General features: G+C 39.1%; 1 protein-coding gene across 2 annotated transcripts in view; it reads left to right on the forward strand.

Annotated features, from left to right (window-relative positions):
- The window catches only part of rngtt (RNA guanylyltransferase and 5'-phosphatase), a 106,223-nt gene that overhangs the window by 31,441 nt on the left and 47,300 nt on the right, over positions 1-27,482 (forward strand). For both annotated transcript variants that reach the window (XM_003446279.5, XM_005475013.4), the window contains exons 9-11: positions 6,787-6,922; positions 10,112-10,183; positions 20,331-20,495. In XM_003446279.5, the coding sequence (XP_003446327.1) occupies positions 6,787-6,922; positions 10,112-10,183; positions 20,331-20,495 (373 nt within the window). The remainder of the gene's footprint in view (positions 1-6,786; positions 6,923-10,111; positions 10,184-20,330; positions 20,496-27,482) is intronic.

The following is a 27,482-nucleotide window of genomic DNA, read 5'->3' on the forward strand; positions in this document are numbered from 1 at the left end:
TTAATAGAAGGAAGGAGGGGAGGAATGGTATTGGTATGAAGGTGTGACTGTGACGAGGAGGACCACCACTGGGAGTTGCACAGAACTAATGGTCTCTACTTTCCTCTGAACGTACTTGACAGCCGTGGCTAGTTGGCCAATTAGACAGCGGGAGAACCTCTTCTGCTCTGTGCAGACCTGTTGTGTCCCCACTGGTTGACAGATCTTCTCTGTTGTGACATTCGGCGTTTCTGTTTGATCTTTTTAGCCATTGTTCCTTTTCTGAGATAAAAGATATTAGCCCTGCGCACAAGTATATCTTTCTGTCTGCAGGAGTTATCATTTTGCCTAAACTAGGCAATGCAGGCATTTCCTGTTCCCTTTCTTACCCTGCTCCATCCTCAGTGTGAGGATGGAGTCCGTCCTCTCCCACCCAAAAAATGTAAGTGCTGGCCCACTCACCATATTTTCCTTCTCTACCCACATTTCTTTTCTTTTTTTTTTCTCTTTGTTTTTCTTTTCTTCATCCCCCTGCAGTTTCCACAGAACGTGTCTCCACCTGCTTTATATCTCAGGATTAGTGTGTTTTTACGCTTTCTCCTGTCAGGGGAGCGTGTGTGTGTGTGTGGTCATGCTCTACACATAACACCATCTTATGACGGCCACTTTTCTTGACCAGCGTATTCCAGAAGTTGTAGTTCTGGGTTCTCCATTCCCTTCTCTCAACTTGAACTAGGTACAGATTTACAAAAATAAAGTCCCTAACTTTTCAAGTTAGGGACTTCGAATATTGATGTCTTTAAAACTAGGAAGTTATTTACACCAGACAGAGATGTGATGAGATGAGGAAAACAAACAAACAAAACGATGTCACATTAACCCCCCCCCAAAGTAACACATATGGTCTTGTATTTAACTTGTATACCTATTCCAAAGCAAACCTAACTATGTGTGTATGCACATATCTTACATAACAAAACTGTTATTTATGATTGTAATGTCTTGATTGGGATGGCTGTAGCTCAGGCGGTAGAGCAGGTCATCTACTGATCGGAAGGTTGGTGGTTCGATTCCTGGCTTCCCCTGCATGCCAAATATCTTTGGGCAAGATACTAACCCCAAATTGCTCTCCGATGCATCCATCAGAGTATGAATGTATGTGTGAATGTTGGTTAGAAAGCACTACGAACATGTGCTTGTGCGAATGGGTGTGAATGGGTGAATGCACAAGTGCTCAGAAGAGTAGCAAAGCGGTATATAAGAACGAGTCCATTTACCATTTAATGTATTATAACTTATATTGTCATGTAAAAGTGTCCTGTCTGTGCATTATAAACCATTTGATTTATTTTAATAAAATCCTGGTTCTCCACAATATTTTAAAAGGATTATTTTTTACTTGTTTCTATCATGTCATGGATAATTTAATTTATTTAATGAGACGCAGGTGTCTGCACAAGAGGCATCCCACGCTTTGTTGAAAGATTATCTTGTCATGTAAAAAGTGGTCTTCTGGAAATATGAGTATTTCATATTGTGACAAATAATCATAATGCCCCCTCAGGGACTCCTGCAGTCAGAAGTCAACTCCACCTTTTTGGATGGGAGTAAACAATGGTAGTTGACATTTTGCTCTGCACCCTTAGTAAACTTTGCGCAGTCACGTGAACCAGAACTACAGCTGGAGGTAGTTCTGGTTAGTGTGTCTGGGCAGGTTGTCAGTTATGTAGGTCATGGTAGTCTTAAGCACTTTAGTTGAAGGCAACTGCACTTCTTTTTTAGGGTCTTGAAAGTGGATATAGAGGCCTCTTATATGAGAGATAAAATGTCTTCAGGAACCTACAGAAGAAATCCACTTGCCTTCAACTCAGGTGCTTATACTGTCTAAGTACTTTGAGTGCTTAGAGTGGCACTGCTACTTACATCAGACCTCTAGCGCATGAGGACTACTGCTTCACCATACTGTGGCCCAATATGGTGACAGTGAAGTCCATCTGACCGCAAGAGTTTAGAGGCGGCTGAATGTTATCTATGGTCTCCACAAGTTTTCTGTCAACCTGCCTTTAAGACATACTTCAGGGATTCATCTGAGAATTAAATTGATTGACTTCAGTTTTTCTTATCTGGCACCAAATCACAACAATAGTCACCTTAAGGCACTTTATATTGTAAGCTAAAGGCCCTACAGTAATACAGAGAAAACCCCAACAATCAGACAGCAACCTGTGAGCAAGCATTTCGCGACAGTGGGAAGGACGAACCCCCTTTTAACAGCAATAAACCTCCAATAGAACCAGGTTCAGGGAGGGGCAGTCATCTTGCATTATAATACATCTATTACAGATGTGCCCCAGCCGCTGGACTTAAAGCAGATTTTAAATAAATATGACCAGAATGACTATTTGGCTAGCAGCTCCCCAGATGTCTGTGTGTGTATCCATGTCTGCAATGAAGATTAAAGCATTAGGGATGAGAGGGGCTAAGGCTAGCTAGGGAATTATTAACTAGTAAATTGGCTGATGACCAAAATAAAACAAAACCATACATAAAGACACTCATATATCATTATATATCACCAGATATACTTTGGTGGGGTCCGTGTAGGAGGTCCTGGGCCAGACATCTCCTTTGAGAGTCAGCAAGGGTAAAATGGCAAAAAAACCTGGCATTGGCACATTACTTGTATAATGCACATCACTGTCGCTGGTGTTAACTTCCACACACCCTCACTCTTGGCATCTTGACAAATTTCCCTTTTTGAACCAGCTGGTATTCGTGGCATATTTATTAGGTTTAATCCTGTTGTTTATAATCGCGGAGAGTCACAGCAGGTATGAGAAATTTGTGTCTTTGTCCTTTGGGAAGTCATTAATCTCAAATTCATCTCTGCCATCCAAATTGGCTTTCCGACAATGCCCACATCCCTTCAGTGTGTGTACTAGCTGTAAGTTGGTACCACATGAAAGCCTTCTACCAATTTTCTTCTGGTTTGAAATACAAGATAATTTGCTGCAGTTTTTACTCGCATTGATTAGGATACTTAACCTTTCCAAATACAGCAGGGCTTTAGTTGCTCATTACGACATATTAGTTCTGCTTTATTCAGCACTTGGTATTTTGTTTTAAAGAGCAGCCAGCAGACTGCAGAGTGTAATTGAGTTCATAAGAGGTGTGTAATGAAGCCACTGGATTCTCTCTCTCAGTGGAATTAACAAAGACAAGCCTACTTGACTCTTAACTAATCAACCATTAAACAGAATAATGTCATGCATATGGATGGATGTTAAGTTAAACAACAAAAATAAGTTGACAGTGACATTAATGGGACTTAGACTATGGTTGAGTTTCTGGGTTTTGTAATTCTGTACATATTGTTCTTTAAGTAAAAAAAGACAACAAAGAGAGCCTAATAAAGATGTGTTTGACATGGAAAATCTAATCAAAGCAGTTGGGTAAAAACAATGCTGAATGCTCACACCTGCTGTTACACTTGGAGACTGTTCTGGAGGAAACACAAAGGCAACAATGGTGTCTGTGTTTTTGGGTGTGGCCCATCTTTTTTTAGCTCATTTTTGGGGAACCAACAGAAGGGAAGCTCAAGGATTTAAGTCTGTTTAATGTCCCCGTTTCGAAACTGCTTTTAATTATTTGCCAACTCATTGTGTTTATTGATAAAGCAGCAAACACAACTGTGTCTCTCTGGGTATTCTTCAGGTATTATTTGGTACTGAAATGTATGTATTTTATATCTATATAATATTGTAATATGTATAATATCTTTAAAACTAGCACCCCAAAACACATCATTTGTTAGCATTTTGTATTTGAATAATTGAAAAATCTCAAAGATACTGGAGTTTGACAGGAAAAAAGCATGTGTATTAGCTGAAAACTTGGGTGTAGTGTGGGTGTAGTGTGTCCTGGTACCAGGTACTACTATCTAATAGAAAACCCTAAAAACTGAGTTAAGTCGAGTCATGGATTGGCCTCCTGAGAGCCCAAAATCATTTTGACAGAGAACAAACAGCCATCATCCAAAGAAGAGTGTTAAATGCATGAAGAACTATTCCTGAACACTGCTTAAAAAAAGTATATAAGAAAGTTTATCTAAGATAGTCATACCAAATATTGACTTTCAAGCTTGGTAGAATTGTTCAAAAAAAAAGTTTTTGCCTTATTTGCTGCATGTTTTGATAGATCCTTGCACCTGTTTCTCATTTTCCTTGTAAAATGAAAAGAAATGAGGAATGGCTCAAGGCACAGTATTTTCAAATATTGTTTGACCTCAGTTTTATGTATCTTAATGAAACAACTGATAAAGCAACCTGGCCTAATACACATAATTCATCTAGCACAGTTCAATTTAGCCCCAATAAGAAGAAAACATCTCATTAAATGCAATACATTAGGTCAGTTTTTCTAAATTAGACAGCACCAGCAGAAGGATGGATCCTTAAATTATAACTGGGTTCCAAATAATTTGGATGACTTATTTTCCAGATGGGGTGTCCACAAAATAATAGATTAAAATGCATGCTGTGGGAACCCTTATCCAGTTAATTTTACAGCCCCACGCCTCTAGAGAAAATGCCTGAGAGAAGAACACCTTAGTTCACCTGTAGTGTTTACTCTGGTTATTCAAAGATGCCCCTCACCCCACCCTTGTAGTGGTACAGTGCAGATGGAGAAATAAGGGTGATAAAAATCACCCTTCATGCGCTGGCAATCCGGCACACCTTATGAGGATAGTGTGAGTCAAACTAATACCAGCCACATGCTCATATCGTGACCCATGTTTGAAAGCTGGCCTGTTTTAACAGCTTTTAACAGTCCAACAGTCGCTGCTCTCAAGTTGTTGAATCTCCCAGATTGGCCTACTCAAGGGTGGAAAAGTAATTTTCCAGCAGTGGATTGTCTTTTCACTTTCTGTTTTGCTTTTACTTAATATTACTTTTGAAGAATCCCAAACCAGAAAAAAATAAAGATTATGATGGACAAAATACCAGCAAATCCCTTGCAGTGTAATATCATTTAATCCAATAACACAAACAATGTGTGACCCCAGACTGACCATGTTGGTTTTCTTTGAACAAAACCAAACAAAAAACCTTTAAGCTGGTAACAGTAATAAATATATACTGTAGAGACGACGGCATGAAATCACACAAGGTATGTTATGTTGTTTTATTGCTGCAAAAGTTTAACTTGAGGGGAAACAGACTGTAGAAATGTTGTTTTGTGCCTCTTTATCTCACCTGCAAAGGCGTGCTGTGGATTAGCTGAGCATGGGCCACTGGTGATGTATGCAGTTTGAAGATAGAGTAATAACCTATGTGCTAACAAAGTGTTTTTGTGCTAGTGGAAGACGCTAAGGGACTTCTGTAATAGGAAAAAATAATTTGTTTACCATTGAGTAAAAATTTTATTAAGATGCATTTTGTAAAAAGAAAACAAGTTTTAGTATCAGCCACCTTTTATTGTTTTGAAAAGTAAAATAAGCAAGCTTTTATGTGTCTGTTCAGTTTCAGCCACACTGATCACAGCTTTTAGTTTGCAGTTCTCGTTAAATGCAGCTAGATAAAAGGAAAAATGGGTGCTTTGGTAATTATTAAGCGTCTGTTTGGTGATCTTTCCTTTTCAGACACGATTAAAAGCTCTTACACCTTTACCTTGTTTTTTTTTTTGTTTGTTTGTTTTTGTTTTGCTTTTTCAATTGAACACAGCTCATTTGCACTTTGGAGGCATACGCAGACTGTGTTGTTTCTCTTTGCTCACAACTATTAAGCTTTAAAGTATTATTATTACTTCCGATCTTAATCATCCAAATAAGCTAATGAAAGAAAATTATAGGCCTCTTTGCTTGTCTGGAGAAATTACATGAAAACGAGCAATACGAAACATTTTAATAAAGTGGTACGAAGGCTGTAATAGTTTGTGATTACCCCAAAGAAACAATTAAACATACTTTGAGTGAAATGGAAAACATGTACATGTTGAAACAGTTATGCTGAGATGCTGTTTTTCTAATCTATTCTGTTCCTGTTCAGTGAATGTGTTGTGGAAGAGCTCTTGATCGACAGGGTCGCACGCCAAACAGTTGTTTTAGTAGTAAAGATTCAGCCAATAGGTGATTCCAGTGCTTTGCTTTTTTTGGGTTGAAGCTGTCTTTGTTGCGATTTAGATCCTCCCTTTTGTGTAATGGAAACAAGGAAATCATCATTATAAAAAATCATTCAACTACTTGGGCTAAAATTGATGGGAGACACGCATAAATATAAAGCTTATTTCTGTGGGGCATGTTATGTTAAAAGATAAAAGCTACACAGTACTAAACCTAAGCTAGTTTGCGATGACCACCCCTAGTTGGGCTTTTTCAACACATACAGAAAACATACCATAGTTAGAAAACAACTGATATCACATAATTTGTGCACCAGCCAGGATTTTGCAATATTTAAATCAGACATGTGTGACAGCTGGGAGGCTGTTTAATCACTGCTAATTAAATCTAATCTAATCAAAGCTCCCACTTGTAGTTCTGATGAGGATTAGCTTCATTTATGAAGATCCCAACCAAGTAGTCCCCAACAGTGTTTTTGATTCATAGCATATAAAAAATGTAAGATTTATTGCCAGGATTTTATTGAATTTATGACAGTGTTACAGTTTCCAATATATTCTTTTAACTATTGAGTTTGGGGTTTCAGTGGTTCTTCTTATTATCATTGCTATCACAGCGATTAACACAAATAAAACTTGTTAACTTGTGCTTACAATTAGCTAAGGATGCATCCTGTTTTTCCACAGGTACATGATGCTCATCAATGGAAAAAATGAGGTGTACATGATCGACAGAGACAACGCCGTCTTCCACATATCAAATCTAGAGTTTCCTTTCCGGAAAGATCCACGTGTCCACCTATCAAATACTCTGTTGGATGGGGTAAGTTATGCTTTTCCCGTTACCTTCTTTGGAATGGTTCTGTATTGTCCAGTGTCCCCTCCAATTCCAAATTCACCGTCATCCTGCTCCTGCTGTGTAGTCTTTTTACGAAATTAGAAAAGGCTAATTGACACCAGCTGTCAAACCTGGTGTGAAAGGTGAGCACGTTTCAGTTTGAAACAGCAGACTCCAATCGTACACATCCTGGGGAAAGCACTAATGAAATGTTTCAGTTTTCAGTCTTTGTTCCGCGTTGTGTTTTTGTTGTTGCGCTCTGCTGTGTGCTCAGCAGGGGTCGGTGACTTATCCTTCCACTGTAATGCCAGGCTCTGACTTCCACTGGGGTGTCTGTGCAGCGTGGGTCACGCAGGTCCCAGCCGCACCACTGCAGCAGGTGCACATGTATGAGTCATCATGAAACAATAGGAAATTGCTTGCACGTTCATGTCATCAGTGATTATAAATCTCTGGCAGCCAGAGTTTGTTTTTGTCTTTCAAATACTGAAGATTACAAATAAGTTCCCTTTCATTCTTTATGTGTTGCTCCCGGCTTTGCTTTGTCAAAGTTTTGAGATTTTATGCAAACACTAGGTTTGCGCTTCCTCTTAGCTTAACAGTTTCTGATTGATGCGGTGAATTTTAAGTTCCTCACTCAGGCAGGACGTCTAATTGCAGCGTGTTAAGTGTTCCTTTGAAGAAGCAGTGTGGCCGTGTGTTTAGATTGCTGCAAGGTTTGTTTTGACTCGTGTTTATTAATCTGTTGATGCTTCTGGCTCTTAGCTGATAGAGGCTGTATTTTGCAGTTTATGAGGATCCCTTTAGAAGCCCATCTGTGTTGTCTGATATTCTTCATCTTTAGCCCAGAGCCTCTGGTCTTTGTCTTTACATGCTGTTTTGTGTTACAGTTTTTAATGAGCTTTACATCAACTTGGGTTCCAATTTTGGATGAATGCACAGTGTAGATTGAATTCCTGGCAGTTTCCTTTGGTCACATTAATGTATTCATCCGCTGCTGTCTGTCTGCGCCATGGTTCAGTGCACCAGATGCATAATGATGGCAGCCTCCTGGAATTACATCATTTCTACTCTCCAAATCCTCCTTCAGAGCTGTGCATGCCTTGCATTCATGCCTTTTCTCCTCTCCACCAATCTAGCTGTGGAAATTTAGTTGTGTTGTCTGGTCCTTCGTCCTGTGAGATGTGAAGTAAAATTACATCAGCCAGCAGGGGAGTTTTTATTGTAACACACTTCAAGTAGTCATTAGGATGCAGGTACTCAAGTAGAAGTTTCTCATCTTGGGAAAGTGGCTGGTAGATGACAGGTCTATAACAATTTTCCATTCACTGAAGACTGCTGTTCCATGTTGAAATGTAAAGAAATTCATGCCTTCGGGTTCTTTTAAGTCAAATAAATGTTAAAAGAAAAGTTTTGACATACTTACTTTTTGCCAAGAATAAAACGACAAGAATAACACTCCCATGTCTGTATAATACCGGTAATGGGCAATTCGCTCAGCTCATCACATAGACCGCTTTTACTGGTTTGAACCAGTAGAAGAAGAAAAAATAAGAAAATTTTCCTCCTACAGTCAATGGAGTAGTCGGTTGGTTTCAGAATAGTTATAGAATCTCCCCCCCCAAAAATAATGATATATATCGGATGACGATATAAAAACATCTATCGTTTCATTTTACGCTATCGTTTGTTTCGAAGTGTCGCAAAATAAACAGCTTACGGCAATAGTTTTTCACCGTTTTGATGGTCACTGTAGTGGCTATATTAATTTCTTAAAGTTCTCTCTTTCTCTTATATTTAATATAACCACACTACAGACGGACAAGCGCTTGTTTTTATGCGTTGTCGTTAGCAGCAGCGACGGTAAAACCATTGCGTGTCCGCTTGTTTATTTTCCACATAAACCTTTCACAATAAAGCTCAAGATTCTGTTGAGACTTTTCAAAATAAACTGAATCACGTGAAAGAGTATGCAGAGTGTTTACGGATGAGAAGCAAAAAAGAGCCGTCGGGTGCTAAAAAATAAACCTTAGACTCAAATGTTAGAACAGGCTTTTCCCCGCAGCACGCTGTGTAATAAATACTCACAAAGAAACAACTTATGTCTAAAAATGTATAGTTTCATGCATCGGTTAAAACATTCGACTCCAGGTACACGACGCCCAGCTGGAAACACTTCACGCAAGTCGAGCTGCCCAAGATTCACAGAATTTTCAGAAAACGTAAAATTTTGGTGATTTATATCGTTATCGGGACGACAGATGTCTTATATCAGGATATGAGATTTTGGTCATATCGCACAGCCCTAGACTCGTATTTTTATTCCTTGATACACTTTGATTATTGGAATGTATTATTTGCTATTTTAGCCTTCCCCCCCCCCGCTCTTATTCCCAATCTTTACGCTAAGTAAAGATAAACTATTTACGAGACTATGAAACAAATATGTTCAAAGCTAATAGAAGGTAATTTCTGATCTCGGTAACAGAAGCTTCATACTTCATACTGTTGGTCAGGGTGTGGATATGAGCCTCCAAAAATACTCCTTTTGCGTAATAGCTGTGTCCTTGAGTGATGTCTTACCTGTTACTCATTTATCTGTCAGGTACATCACTAGAGCACAGTTAGGTGCCTCTATATTTTATGAGGGGCGAGGGGATAAATATAGTTCTCTATACGTAGTGAGTCAGTCTCAAATTTTTACCAGCTAAAGTGTAAAAGTTCGACTTCCACTCCGACTTTAACCTCATCTTCACTGTTACTGTTGTGGAGATCTTTTAAAACTAATCACGTGTTTCTTATGAGTGTCAACCGTCACGACTGCACCTGACCTCGACCTGACAGCCTTGCATAATAAATGTGCAGTGCTATTTCTGCTTCATGTCCTCCTTGACCACACAGACACACCCATGTGCACGTACTTACACACCACACACCTGGCTTACTATCTTTTGCACTGCCGCAGCCATCTTCCTCTCTCAACATGCATCCTCTAGAGAGTCCCCACACTTTCTACATAACACATTTCAAACAGGCACCTCTTTTATTATGCTGTAATGTTAAGACCTCACGTAATTCAGAACATTTACTTTCTGTCCACTTTCTGCATCTTCTCCCCTTCCCTTTGTTGTTTGTCCATCCCCCTTGACCGAGTCTTTGTCTTACTCCCTGCAGGAGATGATCATCGACAAGGTGAACGGTCACCCCGTGCCTCGCTATTTGATATATGACATCATCAAATTCAATGTGAGTATGAGAAGGTATCATCTTTTCTTATGATTTTTATTGCGGAAGAAGTGCCAGGTCAAGATGTCAGGTAGAATAAACTAAAAGGACATTGGATGCATTCTATTAATGCTGCGGTCCGCCTGCAGCTGCTTCTGCCCTCTGCTTTTTTTACTTACTGTTTACTTAAGGTTCAGCAAAAAGGGTTTCTTATTTTGTGATCTTAGTCGGTAGCCGGTAGCAGGTTGTATATAATCCAAACGGTGCGCTGTATTACGTGAAGAAGCACTGACATGGTTTAGGATTTGCTTATCCCTTATACCTGAAAATTCAAACTCGTGGTTGAGTTCCTTCAGTGCTATAATGCAGCAGGCAGCAGAGCAGTGTTGATCCAGGCTTTGCAGTATTTGCATAGAGATGACAGAGCTTCATCATTCTGCATGCTAAAGGGAAAAGCGTGGCTCCGTTTGACCCTGCAACATGTCATGACTAAAGCCTGACCTTAACAACAAAGCTGGGGCTGAACTGATTTTGACCCATAATTGAATATTTATTAGCAAAGTTTTTTCCTTGTGTTTTTTTTTTTTTCATGTGCTTTCAGTTGAAATTGGTTTTGCCAGCTACACTGACCTGTTTTTGCTAACCACTTAGACAAATGTTATTAAATATTAACCTTTAACATTGTCGGTACGATGCATTGTGCAGGATTGACCTGATGAGCAGTCTGTTATTTGCTTCAGTGTGGCAGTAAGTGCCTGGTGCATCTGTGTGTTCTTTTATATGTCTAACAGCATGTTTCTCCTGTTAGATTATTTTGACCTTTTTGGTGAACTGCCCGGGAACAACACTGCGAAGCTGTTAACTACTAGCACTCTTTCGAACTCTAAATTTAATTTATCCCTTTAACATGTCTGCATATTGCTAATGGGATGCAGATAGTCACGGAGACAAACGAGCCTGCATGTTTACCCTTAGGAGCCCTCTGCTGTCTTCTTTAAAAAGAACTTGATGAATACCTTGGGATGAAGTGGGCGAGGGGGTTACCTCTGCTATTATGTTTCTCTGTCACCTCCCCTTCTCTATCGATCAGAGGCTCACACAGGCAAGCGGCTCGATAGAGGGCTCCAGTGGCGAGGGGAACGTCTGTGTGAGATGTTGTGGAGGTTAGCAGCTCCCCATGACTCCCCACCCCGCTATCAGTAGAGCACTGTATTGATCCTTTCTGGCCTTCTCTATTACCTGGGGTGGGCTGCTCCTTGGCACCGAGGCTTTATTCTGAGATTGAAGGTGGAAATGCAGCAAGGGAGAGAACACAGCACCTGCCTGGCCCATGGCCTAATGTGACCCCCTGCTTATATTTAAAGTGGGGTTGCAGCTTAATAGAGGGATGCTTTTGATTTGAGTCTAAGGAGAAGAGTGTGCCCTCTCGCCTTGTTGGGTAATTTCAGGGTGTCTAAGAAGTTTTACTGACGTTTTAAAAACTTTGATTGGAAAAATAGTTGTGCCTGGTTACACTCTGAAAATGACCCTAAGGTAGGGCTAGGGAGTTCTCTTACTTCACTTGTTGTAGATAATTACAAATATTTTTTGTCTTTCTTGAAAGTTGTTGCAGCTTGTCACTCACTGTCAGCTCCCCCACAGTGGGGGAACAGACAAGACAACAGCATTTACATACGTGCCCCCCAATTTTCTGATTTTGTTTATTTATTTTTTGGTTGAAAGCTGTTATTTTGAAATAAAAGCATCGAGGTTTGCAGTTGACATCGCCGCCTATGTGCTGACACTTTGATTGACCTCATTATCTTTTATGCTGCTAAAATAATCTTGCTTTCGGTGCATAAGTAGACAAGATAATTGGCTTAACTTGATTAACGGTTGAGCAGAAAGGAGTGCTTATAGCATTCACCACAGAAATGCTATCTGCCGAGGCATGGGCAGGTTTTACAGCCGTCAGTTCCATTTACTTCTGCTTGAAAACTTAATCTGCAGGTACAGTGTGTAGCTATTGAATCTGCTCCATCATTTCTTTCAGATCAGCAGAATCACACTGATAACCTGCAGTCTCCGTTTGTGCAGTTGCTTGAAAATGATACTGCATTAACATACACCTTACATCTTTATCAATAATGACTGTTACTTACAGCAGAAATGAAGAGGTGCAAATTGGACAGATTAACACAAGACCGAGAGCTGGGTTAGTGTTGGCCTCTAACTAGTAATAGCTTCCAGTCGATAACTCTGCCATCTCAGTTGACCTCACGTGCTGTAATTTGCTCATAAATCGCATCCATTCTGCAGGGACCACAAGCCCTGGCTGCCTTTATTGAGTGTGGCTTACTCAAACAATGCTAATCCACCAATTCATGTTGTTCTACCGTGTTAAATACAAGTGGATTATGCAGTATATTAAGAAGAGTAGTCATAATTCTAAATATGTTGTAGAAATACTTATGAAGTATCTTGCAACCCCTTGTTAAACACAGCAATATGCTTAACTCTTTTTTTTCCCCCTGGTTTTGAACTCTGTCTGTGAAGAAAGCTCGTGACAGTATTGCAGTGACTCATAAAGGCGCGGGAACTGTATGCTTCAGGGACTCTTCTCGTACACTTGGATAGAATGTCGTCATAAAATCTGGCCTAAGACCTGCCAGTCTACAAATTTAGACACAAATGTACTCCCGAAGCCAGAGGGAGCGACCCCAGCTCTCAGTGATGGAGGTGGATGACAGGAAATACATTTTCCGGAACTGTAGGGCTTTTGTGTGTGTTCAAGGTTTAGATCAAATCTGCCCACATCTGTTGAGATGTGGATGTAAAGCCTGAATACTTGATTCTTTTTATATCAAGTGTTCGCTCATTAATCCGACTGCTTCTAGTCTCAGAAAAATATAGAAAAAAAGTGTTACTCATCCTCCTTAAAATCTAACTGATGCACTGTATTAGCAGCAACTGATGTTGCCTGTTAAAATGATCTAAGATCAAATGTGTGTGTGTGTGTGTGTGTGTGTGTGTGTGTGTGTGTGTGTGTGTGTGTGTATATATATATATATATATATATATATATATATATATATTTATATATATATTTAATAGCTCCAATTGCTCCAATATTGCTTTAAAATGTTGTGGGTTTTTTCTTTTTTATAAAGTAGTCAAACAGGATGCTGAACAGCTTTAGTCCAAAACATCCTGAAAGCCTCTGTTTTTTTTTACGAATATCCCGAGGGAAGCTGGGCATTAAACTTGCTTTGACATCTCTTATTTTGTCACCGATGTGTAATGTAATTTATCCCAAATTATCCGAGGCAGTCACAGTGCTTTCAACAGGATTTCAAACACTGTCACTGTTTTTGCTGTATTATTTTAGCCTTGCCAACCTCATGCTATTAGCCTTTATTTCTCATTATATTGCTCTCTGGTGTTTTAAAGTTAATGTGTATATATAAACTGCTCAAAAAATTAATAAAGGAACACTTTTTAATCAGAGTATGGCATTGAGGCAGTTAAACCTCTGGGATATTGCTCTGTCAGTTAAGTAACAGAGGGGTTTGTAAATCAGTTTCAGCTACTACCAGGTGCACTAGAGTGGCAACAATGAGTCAACCCTCAAAACAGGAATCTTTTTACAGGTGTAGTCCACTGACAGTTTTCCATCCTCATCCTTTAAAATAGTTTTGTCACTAGTTTTGCATTTGACTAGGGTCAGTGTCAATACTGGTAGCATGAGGCTATACCTGGACAACCTCCAGGGTTTGCATAGGTAGTCCAACTCCTCAATGCATCAATGCGTAACATTGAGAGAAAGTTTGCTCAAGAGTGTGGAGGAGATTCCAGGAGAAGATGCCAAACTTTAGAAGCTGCTTGACGCATCAGCATAACCGGTATCTCCTTCTTTGTGCAAGGACAGTAGGGTGAGCACTGCCAAAGCCCAACAAAATGACCTTCTGCAGGCCACTGGTGTGACCAAACTATTAGAAAAGGACTTCATGAGGGTAGCCTGAGCATCTAATGTAATCTGTTGGGCCCTTTGCTCACAGTCCAGCACCTTGGCATAGAATGCCAAAACTGGCACACTGTGGTTTTCACACATGATAGCAGGTTCACCCTGAGCACATGTGACAGATATGAAAGGGTCTGGAGAAGCCTTGGAGAACAGTATGCTGCCTGTAACATTATTCAGCATGACCGGTTTGGTAAGGGGTCAATGATGTTCTGGGGAGGCATATCCGTGAAGGGACGCACAGACCCCTACAGGCTAGACAATGGCACCCTGACTGCCATTAGAATGAAATCATTGGACCTCCTGTGGTGCACAGTAATACCCAGGGTCATGTGGTGAGAGTATGGAGGCAGTGAGTATCCCCCCGTGCTCTCCTAAATAAATCCATTAGAACACCTCTGAGACATTATGTTTTCGTCCAATGCCGCCAGGTTGGACTTTAGACTGTCCATGAGCTCAGTGATGCCTGGTTCCAGATCTGGGAGGAGATCCACCGGGACATCATCCTTTATTCCTTTAGGGGCATTCTCAGGCATGGATATAAGGACATAGGGGACATGCATACTACAAATACCATTTTTGAGCTGCTGCAATGAAATTTTGGCAGGATGGTGTAGACTACCGCATCAGTTTTTCACTTTGATTTTCAGGGTGTCTTTGAATTTGGGCTTTTGTAGGTTTCTATTTCCATCAATGTGGCATGCTTTCATTCTTTACATTATCCAGTTCATGTCAGCATCAGTTTTTTTCTCCCCCATTGCTACTCTAAACCGTGGTTATTATTGTGACAGCAGTATCAATATGGAGGATATCAGAAATGGCATATTTGCATTTATGATATTCTCCGTGACAGATTAACCCCTGGAATCACAGCCCAAAATGGTATTTAGCCCTAGAAATGTTTGGTTAACAAGGTTTTTGTCTGCTGTGTTTCCCTGTTGAACAGTCGTGGACAGCACATGCCTTGAATCATCCACACTTACATCTTGTTCTGTCCCGATGACACGGCTGACAGATGGTGCCGAATGTGTGGGACATGATACCAGCTGTTGCTCCAGGAGGATGTAGTGCGGTTTTGCAGTCACCCTAAAAGAAAAAGAAGTCTTCAAAGAAATGTTTAAACAAGAGTATCTTGAACTTCAATCTGTCTGTGACCTTATTTGAAGTTCCCAAATTGCCCTTATAACATTGTTAAGGCTACATTAAGCAAATCGGAGAGTCTATCACAAGGACACAGCATGACTGGCTTCTCGTTTCTCAAGTTGTTATGGCTAATCTGTTTGCAGACAGTTGGCAACTTAAGCATCCTGCAGACACAGAGCAACGTGGGCATCCTAATGAAGTCGCATCCTGATGAATGCAAAGCCAATATTCACTTTATTTCCATTTATTTTATTATTATTTTTTTGACCACCAAAAGATTAACGGGATGAATTATTAAGTTTAGACCTGCAATAAATAATTATTTTTATTTCAGAGTATTTATCTGATTGTTTTCCCAAATAAACGATTAATTAATTTGTGCTCAGGAGGTAGAGCACCTCATCTACTTAATGGATGGTCAGTGGCGCAATCTCAATGTCCTCCAGTCCAGTCTAGTCAAAGTGCCCTTAAGCAAGATACTGAAACCCAAATTACCCCTTATGCATTGTGTGTGTGTGTGTGTGTGCATGCGTGCGTGTGTGAGTGAGAGAGAGATTGGTTAAAATGGGTTTATATTAAAAAACAAAACCTTGAAGAGGTCAGTGTGCAGTATTCACGCTCTATATATGATTGTGTGTGGAGACGCTTTCCAGCTTGCAATCAGCTCAATTTCCTGGCCAGTGTAAAACTGCAGTTTACATTTATTGGCCACTTCATTAGTTACATCTTACCAGTACTGGGTTGGGATCCCCCTTTTGCTTTCAGAACTGGCATGGATTCAACAAGGTGCCGGTAACATTCCTCTGAGATTTTGGTGCATGTTGACATGTTTCCTGTTCTTAGCTGACAACAGTGACATCTGTAGCACCTGTAGCCTTCTGCTGCCGCAGCTCATCTGCTTCATGCTTGGATGTGTTGTGTGTTCAGAGATGCTTTTCTGCATACCTTCTTTTTATCGAATGGTTTTTTTTTTTTTGTTGCTTTTGTGTCAGCTTAAAGCAGTCTGACCTTTCTCCTCTGACCTCTGACATCAACAGTGTATATTTTTCTCTTTTTCAGAGCAGTCTTTGTCAATCCTAAAGATGGTTGTGTGTAAAAAAATCCCAGCAGATCAGCAGTTTCTAAAATAATTAGAACACCAACAAACATGCCACATTCAAAGTCTATTAAACCATCCACTCTGTTGAAACTTCAGCAGGTTGTCTTGACCATATCTGCATGCTTAAATGCATTGAGTTGCTGCTATCTGATTGGCTGATTAGGTATTTGTTTTGATCATGAGCCATACCTAATAAAGTGGCCAATGAGTCTACGTACCATTATGTGGGTCAGATTTTACCTGTATTTCTAAAGGCATACACATCATAGTGTAAGGAGTTGTGTGCGTGTGTTTGTGTTTGTGTGTGTGTGTGTATTAAAATTTGTATTAAATATTAACAATATGCCCGTTCAGTTAATTAGCTCTCTGAAATGCTCTCCTCTGTTTTCTCCTATTTTCCACCCTGTGAGTTTTTCTTCTTCTCAACTTGGTTACCTTCATTCACTTTACTCCCTTTCCTTTTCTGTGCACCACCATGAGTCAGATTGCTGGGGAAAATCATTTAGTGCTGCTGCATGTGTATTAAACACACTAATTTTTGCTACCAATCTGTCATCCATGGAAGCCAATGAGATATTTTGCCATATCAATTTTGTTTCACTTGTAGCTGTATGTAATCTATGCAGCGTACATAATACAGAAGTCTTTGCAAAGTGCCTATTTGAGAAGGTATACTTTTCAACAAGGCTCTGATCTTCTTTTCTGTTTTGCTGAAAATCTGTGTGACTCACAAAATAGCACACTCTAGTAATTCGTCTAATCATAGCTAATTCTTTGTCATTCACTGTCTCGTCCTTTTATTCAGAAATCTTTTCCCCTGCCATTTCCAATAATTCCTTAGAAAGCTGTTGAGAAGAGAAGTGGCCTTTACCAAACACTTCGAGTGGAATACAAATGCTTAGGTCCTAAGCCTTTGGGCCTCTCGATACACATGAGAGAATATTGATCCATCCTGCTGGTGTAAGAGCTGTAAAAATTGCTAATGCTTCAACGAATTGTTTTGATAAATTGATGTTCTGTGTCTAAGAAGCTAAAACCTCGTGAAATGGTCCAATACTCGAATAATTGCTGCTTAAAAACTGACTTTGCATTAGGCTGTACAGTAGACCTGTAACAGTCAGTTAATCAATTTGTATATTTATTCATTTATTTATTTATTTATTTTTCATTCATATTCAAAAACTTTTGCCAGTTTCAGTAGAAAAATTGGCTGTTGGAACCTTTCCTTTTACCCATTTTTTTCTCGTCTTAGATTGCCATCCTGTTAGAAAAATGTGCTAAACTTGTTGGCAATCATCATTTGACAAAAATAATTATCTAATTAACAAAACATAAATGCTTTTAATGTAGTAAAGATCATCTACAGTACATTGATAATTACAATCATGGGCTTTAAGATTGCTTATTTAAGCCCTACAAAAGGAAAGATTATTGTATTTTCCATAAGCAGATAGAATGATGTTTGGAACAACATGTTGCTGTTATCGGTGCCAAACACATTTTTAAATTCAATTCCATTATTCTTTTTATTTAGTGGCTGTACCAGAGCCAGTGATTAGCATAGAGAATACTGTTGTGTAACTGCTCGGTTAAAAACAAGTCTATCTTGCCAAAGTATGTAGTTTTCTGGCAAATCATAAAGTGGTTTGAAAATGGGTTGTCTGCTTCGTCTTTCTTTTCTTTCTTTTTTTTAAATAAATATCAATTTTAACAGTCAAGGAGGTGTTTGGGTTTGAAATTAAAAAGTATTTTTGTGCTTATCACAGCCGGGTAATTTAAAAAAAAAAAAGCTTTCTGTGATTTATGATGTGTTTTGGCACCAAATAAATTGCAGCTCAGTTGGAGTTTCAGCTCATTTTTTTTCAATTAAATTTCAAATTGTTGTCATGCATTTGGTTCATGATCATCTGGCAGATTTTCATCACTAATGTCAGGAGTTTTGATAAAAGTGAAGTCTGTGAGTCGTCGTTTTTAATTGCTTTGTCAGCTGAGCAGCAGAAATATGTGACGGTAACTGTCAAATGTTCGAGCCGTATCAGGCTGTTTTCGTAGCAAACTCCTCGGCACCCTTTTACACTTTTTAAATTTTCCACCTGAGCTTTATTATTTATAACCAGGGACAGGAACAAGCTTTGTTGTACTTTTTCCTGTCAAAGTCACAGTGGACCAGCAGATGGCTGTGGCGGAACCTTTGCACTGTCTCGGTGGCCCCCGTCTGTGTAAACGAAAGTAGTGGCTCAGGTTGAAATGCTTGTCTGTGTGGAATAACAGTGATTGACTAACACTGTGGGGAAACTGTTGTCATGGTGACAAAGAAAAGCTGATTTACCTGTACTGTGTACTTTTTTGGGACGAGTTCAGCTGATGTTAAAGTAACCTTTTCACAGGTTTACCATATATAAAAGTATTGTGCCACACCTCTTAATGATTGAAATTAGGTGATTTCTCGCCCATTACCACAGCTGTATAAAATCAAGCACCTAGCCGTGCAGCCTGTCTTTATAAACATTTGTGAGTGAATGAGTTGTTCTAATAAGCTTTGTAGCAAGCCAGTATGTGAAATTTCTTCTCTCCTAGATATTCCACAATCAACTGTAAGTGGTATTAATGCAAAGTGCAAGTGTTTAGGAATCACAGAACCTCAACCGCAAAGTGGTAGACCATGTAAAGTTACAGAGTGGGGTCGCTGAGCACTGAGGCGCACATAGTGCGTCAAAGTCCCCAACACTCTGCTTACTCAGGGGAATTCACAGTTTAGATTTCTATGGCACGCATGCGTAATGCCAAGGGTTGGATAGAGTGGTGTAAAGCACACCGCCACTGAAGTCTGGAACAGTGGAAAGATATTCTGTGGAGTAATAACTCACGCTTTTCTATGTGGCAGACTGAGACGTCAAAAAGAACATTACCTGCCTCACTGCATTGTTCCAACTGTTAAGTTTTGTGGAGGAGGGATATTGCTGTGGGGTTATTTCTCTGTGGTGGGTCGAGGGGAATTTTAATGCTTCAGCTTACCAAGAAATTTTGTGGGAACCATTTGGGAATGTAATTTTCTGTCCATAAACTCATGGTTGCATGAGTTTTGGTGTTTACTGGCACACACAGACTCCTGACTTGAACTCCATCAAACACTTGTGGGATGAACTAGAGCAAAGATTGTGTTCCAGGCCAGCTCATTCAACATCAGTGGTCTGACCATACATACACTCTTCTGGATGAATGGGCAAAAAGACACACACATCCCAAACTCTTGTAGAAAGCCTTCCCAGAAGAGTGGAACCTGTTATAGCTGCAAAGGACGGGAGCAACTCCATCATTACGCCGATGAATTTAAACACTCAATATCGGTCAAATATTGGTGAGATATGTAATTGCATTTACACATTTATGGAGTATTGTTTTGTGGTCTAATGTCTGATTGAATGTACCTAGCAGTTTGTTTGCAGTTGACTGGGTCATCATGAAAAAAGTCCCTCGTCCTATTTTCATCAGTCTGTTCATTCTGAGGAAAGGATTCCAAGAAGCACCTCAAAGTGTACTTTACAATTGGTGTGACAGTAGCATAAAGTTCTTTTTGTTCCCCTTTTGACAATGCCTGCCTTGTTCAGATGTACAAAAGTCCTATTCCTCAACCTCACGAAAAGTATAATTACCAGTGTTGCCATGGTGACAAAACTGGCATTTCAGCAATCTTCACATATCTGTAATATGTTTTCACAAAAGAAATGCATTTTAAAATGTATGTGCTAATCTAGCCTTGGAAGAACTGCAAAGTTAAATCCAACTAAGTCCAAATAAATACTACTGTATTTGTTGCATTCATATAGATGTTAATTGTTCTTGTTTGTCAATAGCAAAGCATAGAATAATCTGTGAACGTTTGCAAGAGGGTAGAGTTGAATAACTGATTTTGTTTTGTGTTTCAGGGACAGCCTGTTGGCCAGTGTGATTTCAATATCCGGCTGTTATGCATAGAAAAGGAAATAATTTCTCCCAGGATGGAAAAGATGAAGACTGGACAGATTGACAAGACCAAGGAGCCCTTCAGTGTCCGAAACAAGCCCTTCTTTGACATTCATGCTTCACGCAAGGTATTGTAATCAACGGTGCTCTTTTCCCTTTCCAGTCCATTTCCCTCTCCATTTCTTAGACAGATGGTGCCCAGTTGAAGCAAAATCCAGCTTTTCAAACAAAGAAACACAAACACAGACGACCCAAATTCCTCACATATTGTTTCCCAAAATGAATTTGTTGAGCTAGTTGTGTCCCAGTTATATCCCTAGACGTTGTTTTCCAGGGCAACAGTAATTCATGAGCAAATTGGTCTGAGCTGGTGGGGGCAGACCAAGAGCAGCTGAAACACATCAATACACCGACTTCTTAAAGCAAGCCCAGTCTCATATAAGGAAGCAGGCGCCCTCTTGAGGTTGGGCCTAAGGGAGGGAACTCACAGCTACCTATGCTGGGATGGATCATAATAGGTCTCAGGTGTGCGGTAGCTGTAAGCGTAACAATACACTGCTGGTGTTGCAAACTCTGACTAGGAGGAAAAAACGAAACTTCACTTTATAACATTTTGGAGTGGTCGTCTCCTAGCATTGCTTTAATTAGCACATTAATACCATGAATAAACACAAAATACATTTCTATGTTTACTCAGATATATTTATTGTCTATTTTGGGTGATGTTTTTATGCTTTTGTCCTGTCATACATCTTCATGGCTCAGGTTAGAGTACTGTGCTGTTCATAGGCTGCAAATGGCAGTGATTTTATTTCTCTCAAAAGATGTTAAGCCTCTCTCAAAGGCCTGCTCTTGTGCCCTACAATCAGGTCTGTGGGAGGTCAGAGCACAATTAGTTTCATGTTTTCCTCGGACAAAGATCAGTTGGGAATGTTGGCGCTCCATATTCAGCAACGATCAAAGTGTTTGGAGGGGGTGAAGTTTCTGACATTTCTTCTGCTTTTTCCACTTCTTCTTTTGCCAACATTGATATCTTGGTGTTTTTGTGCTTTACAAAATTCCTAGTATGAATGGTTGCGTTACCTCTGGTCTAACCCTTTGCTATCGTCTTTTCTAAGAATCTTTGTAAGGCATAACCTCTGCAAGCTTTGGGGTTCATGCTGATCAAGATTTTCTCGAAATGAAGTCAGCAGAGCTGTCTGGTTTCTGACTGCTCTATTGTGTTTTTCACTGGCCATCTGCTCCCCATACAGGCATATCTCTGTTGTATGGGACATTAAGAGGGAGAAGCTGGAATCTGTCTCATTAATTCATAGCAGCACAACCATCTACTTCATGGCATATCAACCAGAAATTCCATTTTGGGGATATTTCAGTCACAGGCTGGAGTTGTATGATAGCTTTTGTCTGTTGCTAGGCTCCTGTTTTTTATCTCGCACACTTACACATTCATGTCGCCATTTCCCCACCAATTGGGAACATTTATTCTTTTTGCTTCCTCCACTTTTCCAATTATCTTACAAAGAACCCTTTTAGGTTTACAGAATTTGTCCATCGGGGCAACCAGATAATATATTTTTGGAATTTCCCTCTTATGAGGATTGAGTGGACTTGGCTGACAGTAGCCAATAACTCTGATCTTGCTCTACAATTAATTGTATTCATGGCATGTTTAATTTAGTTTGATGTGATGCACACTGCTTCTTCATTAGTTGAAGAAAAACTGTGGGCAAATTAGATTTGCTTACATGAATCTGATATAAATCAGGCCCTTCAATTTCAACTATCATAAATTACAAAGCTTGTGAAAAGAAATTGTGTGTAATTTGTTTTTTCATTATTGAATACAACAAAATAAAATATAGAATTATAATTTTAAATATCTTTATAAACTAATAGTATTAGTTTTGGGGTTTTTTAAAATTGTGATATAATTTTTTTTCACGGCTAATATTTATTGTGGTATTGCTCGACAGAGACTCTGTAGGCCTGCCAAAACTAAATGTGAAGCAGCTGCGATAAGTTTTAATGGGGGGAATTAGATGTTATTGTCTTGAAACTAAAATGAGATGTGTTTATAAGGTTTTTCTGGGTATAAATGCTAGCAGTTGGTCATTTTTGCTTGTTGCTAGACGTCATGACGATATCATAATATTTAATACAATATATATACCTTTAGTTGCCCAAGATGTAAATATCTGCCAAGTTATGCTGCTAAACTCATGACTGTGTTGGAGTTGGAGGAGTTGCCAGACAGACAAAGAGCTAGTGTATTATAGTAATATGCATTTGTATTTACATGTATTTTATATACAAGTACCCAAGTTGTCAAACTCCAGTCACACCCACTGTAATAATCACCTGCAGGGAGATGGGGAAAGTTGCAGTGTCTAATATTGCTATAACCTTGAATTCCTGCACTTAACTGTAGCTCTTTGTTTAAATGCTGCAGTTTTTTCCTGGTTGTTATAATGAAGTCTTTAAGAAAGTGCACGAACTATCAAATATGCTCTTATCTCAAGTTACTAATAAATGTTCACAAGTAAATTAGTTTGTTCTGTGCACTTGTACAATATTCTAAATATCATTCTGGGATGGCTGATGTTTCACAATAAAAACAAAAATGCACAATATTCTTAATGCATTAAAAAAAATCCTCTGGTAAGAGGTACTGCTAAATTGGACTGAGAATGTATTCAGCAGAAATCTCTATATTCCCTTCGTGGCATTAGAAATCAAGTCAAGACTGGAATGTCTGGTCATTTTCTTGCTTGCAGAGTTTAAGAGTATTGGCAATTTCCACAGAGGATCAGTTTACAAGGTAGAAATTCATATTCCTTCCTGGATTACAGAAAAGAGTGTTACAGTCTCAGCCCACTGGAAGCTGGCAAGTTTCCCTTAAGAGTGAACTAATCATAAAACTCAAACAAGTCTAAGTTTTATTAACTTTTTGGTGTCTGACAGAACTTTTTCTAACAGGCGGTTTTTGACCTTGATGTCAGGAACTCCTAAAAAGTTGGAGCTTATCAGTATTGAAACCTATTCATTCCTTAAAGATGTTTTTTTTCTTTTAATGCCTGAATGGTTCATAGGTGAGTGTTTATGGGCTTAACAAACAACTAACACAAAAGACAAACAGCCAATGTCCAAAGAAAGGCATTGAAAAACCTTCAGAAAGCCTGTTGCTGAAAACTCAATAATAAAAAAAAGTATAGAAGAATTTTTAAAAAAATGATTTTTATTTTTTTTAGCTACCAAAATCCATGTTTTTAGTAGCCAAAAGAATGCAGAATTTCTTTTATTTTAATGAACAACATGAATAAATGAGTTGCTGTTGTGAGCAGATGTCAGACGTCTTTTGGTGGAAAGGTCTGTCTGGAACAAGAAACAAGTTACATCTGTTCAACTCAATTCATTGCTCTTTAAAGAAGGAATACATTTAAACAGGCTTTTCTTTTTTTAATTTCTTTTTTTTAATTCAATTTTTAAAAAGCAATCATGCGGTGAGGCCTTTTGTAAAGCTTGCAGTAATTAAATGTGGTTCAAGGTGTATTCAGATTCAATTAAGTCACAGTTTAGTAACCTTAACATTAAAAAAGGAAATTAGAAGTTCTAGGTTTGGCTGTGCCCCTTTTATAGAGTTTCTAATATCCCACCTTCATTTACCATATTTTAGGCCTAAGATGAATAAAGATTCCCTACAAAATACTGATATCTCCAACACAGCTAGCATCTTCTCCCTGGAAACTAGAAAGTCATGAAATGGGAAGAGAAGAACCAGCTTTCTTACCTGAACTCAATGTCATCTTGAAACACCTTTTTTTTCTAACTGAGATTGAATTTGGATAGAGACCTGAAAAATGGTTATCTGGATACTTTTTTTGTGAGAGATTGCAGTCTTTTCACAGAGCACGAACCTAATCACACTGGGTGAGATTAAGGTTTAGAGTAGCATGCTGAATATAAAAAAAGCAATGAAATTGACTTCCCTTTAAAATGTAAGTAGTGAAGTGAAATAGGTTTTAGGGAGAATACTCTATAAAATCACCAAGGTTGATTTTGCATAAAGGCAGTTTTGTTTGGCTGCTTTTTGTTTGTGTGCTGCTGTGATGGCTGCTTTTCTATTGCAGTTTCCTGATGACAAAATAAGTTGAAAAGTTAGACTGAAAGTATTCAGAATAGTCGCTTAGAATATCTGTTAGTTTGTGTGCAGTTCATGTTGTACAAGTGGCCCGAATAGTTTCCCTTGTTGGCAACATTGTGCTTTGCTTTAGATTTCACTGGTATTCCTATTAAATGGTCAGTGAGTATAAATTAGTAGTGCACTGATTGTCAGCAGTTGGTGACATATGGCCTTGAGGCTGCCTACACCTGATAAGCAGCTGCAGAATCTGTGCTGAGAGTTTAACCTAACATCATTTGAGTTGTCTGCTTTATACTTTAGGCTGTGAAAAAGGCGAACTGAAACACGTGCATGTTTTAAATTATACCAGGAATTTATCTCTGCAAAGCCAGAAGGAGACTGAGTTTCTACGTAAGGTGTTAACTAAATGGATGCACTTTCAAAATTCAGTTGGAAAAAGTTAATCCCCGATGGTAGTGCTGCAGCTGTGCGAGACTGAAGCAAGCTACACCAACATTTCTCTTGTCAAATAAAACTAGTTCATGGTCAGAAGGCCAAAGTTACGCTTTCAGATGGCTGATGGCCAAAATGTGATGAGAAGCCTTTTTATTCTTTCCCGGCTCCCCTTCCTCATTATTAATGGTTCTTGATTTCATGTAAATGTCCTCCCTTCATGGTGCTCTTGTTGCATTTCCCTGACTCATGAGTCAGAGTCCATGTTTGTCAGTCGGAGCAGGTATACGGTGGTGGGGCCGGAGGAAAGTAACGCCTCCGGAACAGCATGTCTCATTAGCTGAAGGCTGTCAGTCGGCTGGTTTCCCGTTGCTCCCTGACCTCACACCTCTGTCAGTCGAGTCTCCAGCTGTTGGTGCTGAAGAAGCAAGCACTCAGGTCTCAATCTTTTTTTTACCTCCTTCATGTGGGTGTTTTAACTTGGTTTAAAAAAACACACGCAAACACGCTTTAATCACAGCTTAATATAAAAGCTCCTCTGTGGTGATCTACCCAACATACTGGATAATGGGTAAGCTAGTAAGGTCAAATCTACATTATTGACTGTCATATCTACAAGATTTATCCGTCCTAATTAAGGCCAGAAAATTATCTAATTTGAGGGTGGGGGGAACTCTTACAGCTAGGCTGCATGTCCCACCTACTTTATGAAATGCACTGCAAAAAAAGAAGGAAAAAGTGATTTGTCAGCCCTGCACCTAAGGCCATGGTAATACATCCTCCACGGTTAGGTTCAAGAACAAGCTGCACTTCATAACCTGTGTCCTCACTCTCTCTCTTCCTGCTGTGGCTGCTGCTGCACCCACTCATAGAGGGAAACATGTTGACTGTTGTATAAGGGCTTATGCTGCGTGGAAGAACACACAACATGGACTGGATGACTAATGTTTGTTTACCTCAGTTGCTTTGAGATTTTTTAGTTTTCTTCAAAGCCTCCAAGACATTATGCAAGAGCTGATGATGCATGGCATATCTATACAGTAAAGGTCGGATTCACTGACGAGAAAGCAGCTGAATATGTGGCAAAATCAACTGAGGCAGCTTCTTTTATTTGTTCTGCTTGCCTGCTCTCCTTGTACCTTCCAGGCTCAGGGCGGATGGCGAAACACGTGTCCTCTGGGTCAGGTCAGCAGGTGTTCTTGCATTTCGCTACTCTGCTTTTAGGCTGCTGGTTTCTTCTTCTTCTTTTTAAACCGTGGTTGTTTCAGGGTGTCCTTGTCCCCATCCACCCTAATAAAAAGCCCTTATCAAGTCAGCAGCACAACTTGTATTATGTTAAAAAGCTGATAATTTTTTTTTTTAAATAGAATTTTTCTTTCTTCCTAAATTTTTAATCATTTCTGTGCTGTGAATTTTAAAGTCAAAATTGTATTTTTTGTAATTTTTTTGTACAAGGACATAAAAACCTGAGTGATACTGCAGATATTGCATTATTTCGTTTTACAAAGGAGGAAAAACTGTTTTTGAACATAACCATGGAAACAGCATCTAAGCTTCAAGCTCGAAGTTGACATTTCCCATGGCAGCTGCTGGCTGGCTTGAACCTGAAAGGTGAAATTATTACAGACACACTAAATTCCTGTGAGGCACTATGGACTACAAAATGTCACACTGTGTATCTGTATAGAGAATGTTTTTCACCCTCTTTCTGACACATGATCCTATTAAATGCATCTGTTTCAGAAGAAGGACCTACATAAAGGTAAATGTCAATAAAGTCTTGTTTAAATTGCTTATGTAATACATGAGTGATAATCAACAGGAGATGAGAAGCAGCCAATAGACGGTGCCTGTTTGTTTAAAACTCTCACACGTGTACCGGTCCGTTTTGAAATGCTAACTAAAAGAAACTGCCCAAAATACATTATTACTACTCATCTGTGTAAGTTTGATATGTATACAACATGCGTGTTATATGTATGCAAACTGCCACATAAAATTTTTATGAACTTTAAAAAAAAAAATAGACATATTGTCTTCATGTAGGTAATCAACCAGAGAAATTTCGTTGTTAATCTAGTAATTTAGGCCTTTGGAAGTTTCATGAGAATATCATGCATCATTAGTTCTTACCAAATTCACTCTCATCCCTTATAGAGGTATTTTTACAGGTCTCTGTTACAGAGTTTTTGCAGACACATTATGAGTGTGGTGCATTCTCATACTTTGTAATTTTCCAGGAGCAAAATATACATTATTTAGTATAATGCCAGTATTGCTACATTTGTTAGTGTTAAAAGGTTGAATTGTATCCATTCTGTTTATGTATATACATTTTCTCCACAGCCCAATTACATATAGAAAGTTGTTTTTCCTCAACAAGAAGGGTAGTCTAAAATATTTATGCTTCAGCGTGAAGCAAGAAATTTACTCCACTAATGATCCAATTAGTAAACAGTATCTGTAAATATTTTAATTGATTAGAGTAGTTTTATTTTATCTGACAAGTAAACCTCCTTTTTTCTTTTAGACTTTTAGT

This window comes from Oreochromis niloticus, linkage group LG15 (assembly GCF_001858045.2).
Source record: "Oreochromis niloticus isolate F11D_XX linkage group LG15, O_niloticus_UMD_NMBU, whole genome shotgun sequence".
NCBI classification, from domain to species: domain Eukaryota; kingdom Metazoa; phylum Chordata; class Actinopteri; order Cichliformes; family Cichlidae; genus Oreochromis; species Oreochromis niloticus.